This window comes from Phalacrocorax carbo, chromosome 2 (assembly GCF_963921805.1).
Source record: "Phalacrocorax carbo chromosome 2, bPhaCar2.1, whole genome shotgun sequence".
NCBI lineage: Eukaryota > Metazoa > Chordata > Aves > Suliformes > Phalacrocoracidae > Phalacrocorax > Phalacrocorax carbo.
Genome location: NC_087514.1, coordinates 117,854,170 through 117,861,963, shown reverse-complemented (window position 1 = coordinate 117,861,963; position 7,794 = coordinate 117,854,170). Strand labels below are relative to the sequence as shown.

The window sequence follows — 7,794 nt, the reverse complement described above, 5'->3', positions numbered from 1 at the left end:
CTGCAGCCACCACACACAACACACAGCCATTCACCTTCATCCAAGGCAATCGCTTTGGAGAGTACTACGGCAGAAGTCCACACCCAGGGAGACTTCTGGCTAATTTAAACTAGAGATCCATAAAGATGCATTCTGTGCACCTGACCAAGATTTGTGGGTCTTGCAAAAAGGAACCTCTGAATGGGATTTGGAAGAAAGGAGAAAGATATAAGCAAGCTGGAAGCAAAGGAATCTTCATCCAGCTTGCAAACTAATGATGGATGGGTGGAAGGGGTGAAGATCAACTCCACTTCAGACAACCGAAGACACATTCAAGGGAAGTTTTTGAGTTTCTCTACACAAGAGACTTCCCTAGTATGAAAGGAAGCAAAAGCAAGACTTAAGGAATAATGAAACAGGAAACAGAGAAGAGTAATTTCTTAGCTATAGCATTGGGGCGATGACCCAAATTTGCTAGGCATTTCCCCACCTTGTGCTCAGAGCTGTGCTCTGGCCCATAACTACAGACAACACTGGAAATATTAGTTAATAATAGTACAGAAGCACCAAGTTAAAAAAAATAGTGCGTACATTTAGAAGGACTAAAGAAACTTAACAGAAAACTTTCAAACCATAGATACTGGATGCATTTTCCTACTGAATTCAAACAGATTGGTGTTCGAATACACCAGTATCCAAACAGATCCACTCTACTTAAGAAAGGCCCTTTCTGTTGGAATTTCAAACTCAATTCCCAGTTCCAATAAGCAGTCTTTTTTTCCTCTTGTTTACAAAAAAAAATTTAGAAGGCTAAATTACTTCTGCAGTTGTAAGCATGTTACCAAAATGCAAGATAGCGATCTTACCACAATGCTTGCACAGAATCTGCTATGAACGCATACTGGGGAGTTTCACGACAAGACTGTGCTGCCCATTACAACACTAGAGTTAAAAGTGGGACCTTCCTAAGACCCTGACTTCAGACTCCTATCTATATTTGGCTCCTGAGGAACAGGTGTATGTGTTTTAGTCTAAAACATCACTGATTCCTTGGCCACAAAGCCTATATATCCTACTGAAAGGCAACTGCATCAGCAAGAGCCTGAACCTAGCACTGTTTCTGTGAAACCTCTTGTAGGTAACACACACCTTCAAGACTTCCCTGAAAGCTAGGGCCTCTGCTTCACTACTCCCATCTTTGATAAGAAGCAACAGAAAATACCTTCTGAAACGGGATTTTTAAAAATGCATACTTTATTCAGCAAAAGCATGACAAAGATCCCCGTGACATCTTTTCCAACATTTTTCCATCCAGGCCTTTACATCAAGTCTCAAGATCATCTCCTCCTGCCCAGTTTTGCCTTCTCATTGAAGGAGAACCATTAAAGCAACCTCAATCTTCTGTAGCTTCCAGTTTCCTTTGTCACGTGATCTTCCAGCCTGGACCTTGAGGCTGGCTACCATGCTTTTAAGCCCTGGCCTGCACGACAGCTTTCTTGCAACTCAGTCATTTCTTTCAAAAAAGTTGCTGCAGCACCAGGTCCAGGTCATTCAGGACCTTGTCACCCTTTCATATCCTTGCTGAGTCTTCTCTATGTTGCTCTGCAGCTCTTAAAATGTCTGTAAATCCAGTCCATCAGGGAGGTAAAAAGATAACAGAAAGGGCATGAAATGGTGTCAGAGCACAAAGATATACTTCATGTTGGCTGTGAAACTGATAACTGGCTTACATACAGCAAAGAAGACTTCAGGAAACTTGTCAACAGCTAACCAACAGTAAACACTAGAATAGCTTGCCTAGTCTGGGGTCTCCATCACAGGAAACTTTGAAGAACAGGTTAAACAAATACACTGGGAATAATTCAGATACAGATGAAACTGGCTTAGGGTACAGAGGCATAGGGCTAGATCAGCTCTCACAAACCTTTCGTCTTGTATTATCTGTTAAAATGGTGTTTGCAGTCTGGAAAAGAATATTCATACAAGAAGAGATTAAAACAAAAATGCAGGGACTGCACATTAGTCAGTCATTCCTTTGGGCAGTTATGCTAGAGCATTTTCAAGCAAAAGAAGATGAGTGACTGCAAAGCCATGTAGCAGAAAAACATTCTCAAGTAGTTTCCTGCTAGTACAGAGACAACAATGCCCAACAAATAACTAAGCTACTGTCAGAGGCTGAAGTTAGGATCTGTCAGCACTGAGAGCTATTTGCTGAAATGTGGATGGATTTCCAGGAAGAACATCCTAGGAAAACTCGGAATATCCATTTTACACATACGGTGATGCTGCTGTTCTCCAGTGATTTTGCTAAGTCTGAAATGCAAATACAAGGGGACTGCAATAGTCTAGTCAGTCATCCAGTAATATCAAAGTGACCAAATCTATCCAAAGAGAGCAGATTTCTTCCCTATGCAGTCCAAATTTAGTCTTTTGTTAACAGGTCACCTTCTCAGCCTGGATAATTCAGTATCACCTCCTTCAGAGCACACTGTTAAACACAGGATTCTTCTGTAATTGCTGTTTCTGAGCATGGACAGTGTTTGCTGTCTAGTCAGGAAGATTATTTCTAGAGTCGGACTCATATAAGTATGCAAACTGTGCAAACAAGTGAGTATTTAATAAAAAAAAAGTGCAAAAGAAAAAAAACACAGGGATTGCGGAGCCCCCAAAATGATGGGAGAGCAGGGAGGCAGGGAGAGCTGCCTGCACAGGAGAATTCAAAAGGGCACAGAGAGTCTAAAGGGGTATGGACAAGCTCAAGTCTCAAGTGATTCAGGGACTGTGAAGTTTTGGTTGACACCTATGAAGATAATTATGTTATGAATATAAGGGAAAGAGTACTCTCATACATAGGTTAAGAGAGAATTCAACTACATACTGCACACTATTCACCAGTTCATGTTCACCTCATTGCTCATTCATCCCAGGTAATCACATTTAAAAGGTGTTCATTCATGCATAGGCAGTATTACAGTCTAAGTTTACAAACCCCACTGCAGGGATGCAAAAAAATATCTGTGCTAAACTGAGCCCCTACAGCTACACTCTAGGGGTAGATTTCAAATGGCACTACCATAAAGAATTGAAAAGATCACACCTACCTTCCAGATGGGACCAGCGTAAAATCTCCACTTCTTAACAGACCGATCCTGACTAAATACAAGGTTTGCACTGGTCTGCTGAAAGCAGAGAACACTGTGCCCATTATTCAGCTGCTGTGCCAGCAGAGCACTTGCAAATTCCTGAGGACAGGCAGGAGGGAGCATTTAAGGAGCCACAATTTTTGCATTAGGAACATTCCTTCTTGCCCTGCCTTCAGGAGGCAGCTGGCTCCACCAGACAGACCATCCCATTGAGCTTCACTATGTGGAACAGATCACACAGCTACACCACAGATACGAATCAGTGGTCTGACCATGTTTTTACACCATGCTCTTCAAGACTGAATTGCAACTTGGTCAAGGTGAGCCAGCTAACTCCCCACAACCCCTCACCATCTATGCATTCGGCCTTCAGTCAGAAGGTTTCATTCTGATTTCATTTCCACCCCTGGACACGGATGATAGAACCACATTTGAGGATAGGTTAAAATAACTGACCTGCTCAAGACTGCAAAGGAACAAATGCCGAGCTGTCCCATTTTGTATCTTATACTCAGCCACAGGAGGACTGCATGCCAAGGCTAGGACACCTAGGATAAGCCCCAGCCACATATAGCAGCAGTGGTATAGGTGCAGTGACCCAGCATGATACATGGGCAGGGCAGAACACCCTCCTGCATCAGGCACATCCTTGGGTAAGGCAGCAGCAAGTGGCAACAGCTTCTTCTTGGTAATGCAGTACGCTGCCAGCCCCTTGTCACAGACACCTCTCTTCATGCGTACTCAAATGAATACCACACTGTTTGGCAACATCTAGCAGGTTTGGGGTTTTTTTTCCACATAGGTAGACCAGGATTAGGAATCAGGGCCCCATCTTTCAGTTCCTTTCTGTAGACAAGAGATCCTTTCACTGAAATCTGTAAATAGGCAGGTGTGTTAATGAAGCTCTCTAGAGCCCTACTTGAAAACTTTAAGCCTGTTTTTTCCCCTTTTTCGTGTTAGTCCTATAACTAACCACATGCACGTTTGTATTCCTTGATGCAAAGCCTTTCTGCTTGTAATATTACAGAAAATTATGGCAAAAAGTGAAGTCTCATGGATTACACTATGTTTTCACAAGTACAATGTAAAACAAAATGAGGTCAGAATGAAAGCCAGGATTCCACTCCCCTCACAGCACTGACTGCCAGAAAAATAAAAATACTCCTGGCTGTTAAAGTACTGAACTGTTATAAGAATAATACCTAAATAGTACTGTAATTCTACACACTTCAAAGCCACAAAACCCACAACCAGTATGAAACTAATTCTGTTCCATTCCTTACTTTCAAGGCCTGGCTCTGAGGTAATTAATACTTCATAATAAAGTGCTTGCAGAGCATGTTCAGGGATGGTGCAAAAAAACCCACACCAAAAAACCAAATCTGGGATCAGGACTGACCACTTTATTCTGAGAATGAAGTGTGTCAGGTACTGAACACACAGCCTGCAGCCATTAGACTCCGCATTTGAGGTGAGAATTTAGGAGTAGAAGCAATCTGGCTTGGGTGAACTGCACATGTCTTGTTCAAAAGCCCATCAAATACATATCAAACACAGCAGAAATGTAGATACTCAAGGGAATGATGCTCCTTTTCACTCTCTCCTCAGGTGGCAGCAGTAGTCCTTATCAGCTGAGAAGAAATAAGTTTTTACATTGGCCGTATCAGAAAAGGGTGGCACTTCCAGGGTCCACAGAGCCCATTACAACTACTTCGGTTTGCTTTACTTTGCATACACCTTCGTAACACAGACAACAAATGAGACATCAACAAGGAGAACTCCTTGTCCATTGAGACTTTACAACCTCATTTCTCCCTTAATACTGTAACTTCTTTAATGCTTCCTCACCCCCTTTTTCCTTCCCAAAGACACACAGGAAGGATTTACTCTTTAAAGAACCATTTTAATGTCAGGCAAAAATCAAAGGAAGAAACCACAGATTATGAAAATACTTGATTCCACCATCTTAATCTTTTGTTGTTTAAATCTCACCAAGGAGTTTGCATGATTGACATCAAACCCATATGAATCAAAAAGATTCGGTCATGTAGAAAATCAGCTTTACTGACAGAGATTGTGCATCTTTGCAAATATCAGGCTCTTAAAGAATTTAAATTTCTTTTAGTCATTAATTCATCTTCTGTTTTGTTCCAGTAAACTGATGATTTTTTTAAGTTAAAGCCTTCTACTTCCAAGGTGCTGGCCTATGAAAAACAGGTACTCCAGGCCCATTGGAGGGCAGGGGACAGATCCATTACAAGAAAAAATGGCTCACTGTAAGACTACATTCTGCAGGCAGGCCAATCAGAGGCTATGGTTCCAACAAAAACAGATTGAGTTTTATGTACATCCTTGTATTTATCAATTTTTACTTGAAGTCTTCGGAGACGGCAGAAAGGAAGCAGTAAATTGGCTTTCCAAGAGGGGACAGATAGAGACTACAAGGTCCCTCATTCCTACTGTTCGTATCAGCTTGCACTTGAGAGCTCTTCCACAGTTCCTTTCACTGCTCCCATGACAAACCAGTTGAAATTTTTTCAAGGTCACTTGCATGGAGGTGAAAATAATGGGGTCTGCTCAATGTTGGCAGTGAGCCCCTTCAGACTATTGATACCAACCAGATGATACAATCAGCTTAAAGTGTCTAGCCTGTTGGCAGCTCTGACCTACCAGTCCACATGAGTAAACAGCAAGCTAGTGGGACTTTGCACCCTTTTGTAGGCTCCTCTTCAGTTGAAAAACATGGTAAAAAAAAAAAAACAAGAGAAAGGCGTAAGAGTGTTCCTGTAATGTAAGCAGCCCACAGGGACTGCATTTTTACTAGACTGATGCAAATGTTATCTTCCAGTTGAGTTCAATGTCACAGTCCAAGGCAAATTCTAAAGCTACAGCTTTTATTTGAAGAGAATTTAAGTTTTTAACTCTGGCAGATTAAAAAAAAACAAAAGTCTTTGAAGAATTTAAAAAGTTGCCTCAGCTAAACAATTTACTGATCTTTAAAAAAGGGAAATATGATTTGAGGGAAAGAGAAGCAAAGTAGGGGGAAGATAAGGAAGTACTCAAGTCATTATAGATGGTTCAGCCACATATCTCTGACAAAGAGTTGGGGGACATAATTTTCATACTGTGCGGTTGCATTGATATTAGGTTTGTCTACAAATTCTATCTCGCATGCCTGGGTGCTGCAAGGAGAACGCTCCAGCTCCAGCACTGTTACGTTGTTTGGCACCGATGAAACAAGTATATTCCTTGGAACAAAAAGTGTTAACTGAGGACCGCGGGCTGGCCAGTACCGACCAAGATTAAAGCCGTTGATCCAAATTTGCCCCTGTTAAGACAGAAAGAAAAAATAACAATATTTCAATAATTTGACAGAGATCAAATGACAATAGCTTTAAGCGTAACACTCTCCACATAGTAACTAAATTTCCTCCATTTTTCAGTTTGATAGAACACAAGGATGGAAAATCTGTTCCAGAAAATGCTAATGATAGTCAGAACAATCTAAATTCCCTGATGAGTTAAAGCTATCATTTATATTTAAAAAGAAAGTGGTCAAATACTGCAGTAATTCCAAATATGACAATACTTAGGAAAACACAATTGCAGGTTCCTAGCACTGAATTTTCCACCAAGCTTCAGACCAAAGCACACCTGAAAATTCTATTTGCTTGAAGCTGATTATTAAAAGGAGAAAGAATTCACAAAAGAAAAAAAAAATCAGATCCTAATTCTGTTGTGATTGTCTGTACAACTGTAAGACTACATTATCTTGGTAGTCCTTTCCCGTTTTATCTTTTTCATGAAATCACGCAGCTTGTCTAGACACATGAAATTCAGATGTCTCATACTTGTAATAGTTTAGCCAACAAGAAGAGCTTGTGACGTCACACTGCAACAGAGTACCGTATTTTGTTGTAGTTACCTACAACCATTAAAATCTTTGGGGGTCTGCTAGCATTAAGTTCAGTGAAATTGTGGTTAACTTGGCATACAAACTCTTTAAATTACTTTTTACAGCGGAGGTGGCCAGAACCACTAGTTCAAAATACTGTTCTAACATGATAAACACCTTAAGTTCAAAAGATAAGATTGGGCAAGATGAAAAGGAGTCAAAACAGTCATTTATACACCACAAAATAGACAGATTAAAGTGACACAAACACCAATTTTTACAAAAGCCTATAAATCGGTGAGTTGCAGAATGTTCACTAAAACTGTAAATAGACTCCTTACTGAGTTGAGCTGAATCCCGTTAATGAGCCAAGAGACAGGGGAGGATGTACAGCTAATTTGGACAAATAATTTGCTTTTACTCCCCATAACTGTCTTTTCACCATAAGGCAGACAAGAGTGCAGTGCACAAGAAAAGGGATGGGAACAGGTAACTGCATCTGTGTTTTCCCTCTTGCTTTGACCTTTGGTAATCACAATATAGAGGAAAAACACACTAACACATGGCATTGATATACAATAATAAAAATAATGAAGTAGTCTGAATCAGTTGAAAGTAAAAACTTTACTGCACTCTTGGTGATGTCCAAAATTCATCTGGGATAGGTGTAATCAGAATAATACTTCTGAATGATCTAAAGAAGCAAAATTGTAATATAGCGAGTTTTTCTGTTCAAGCTGTTTTGAAGGTATTTTTCTTGTGTTTTCTTTTTCAAGT

The 7,794-nt window shown here is 40.5% G+C and overlaps 1 protein-coding gene across 1 annotated transcript in view; it reads right to left on the bottom strand.

Annotated features, from left to right (window-relative positions):
- Nucleotides 1-5,004: 5,004 nt before the first annotated feature.
- GLB1 (galactosidase beta 1) overlaps nt 5,005-7,794 on the bottom strand; it is a 47,320-nt gene continuing 44,530 nt past the window's right edge. The window contains exon 16 of the mRNA XM_064444027.1: nt 5,005-6,450. Coding sequence (XP_064300097.1) covers nt 6,190-6,450 — 261 coding nt within the window. The 3' untranslated portion in view covers nt 5,005-6,189. The remainder of the gene's footprint in view (nt 6,451-7,794) is intronic.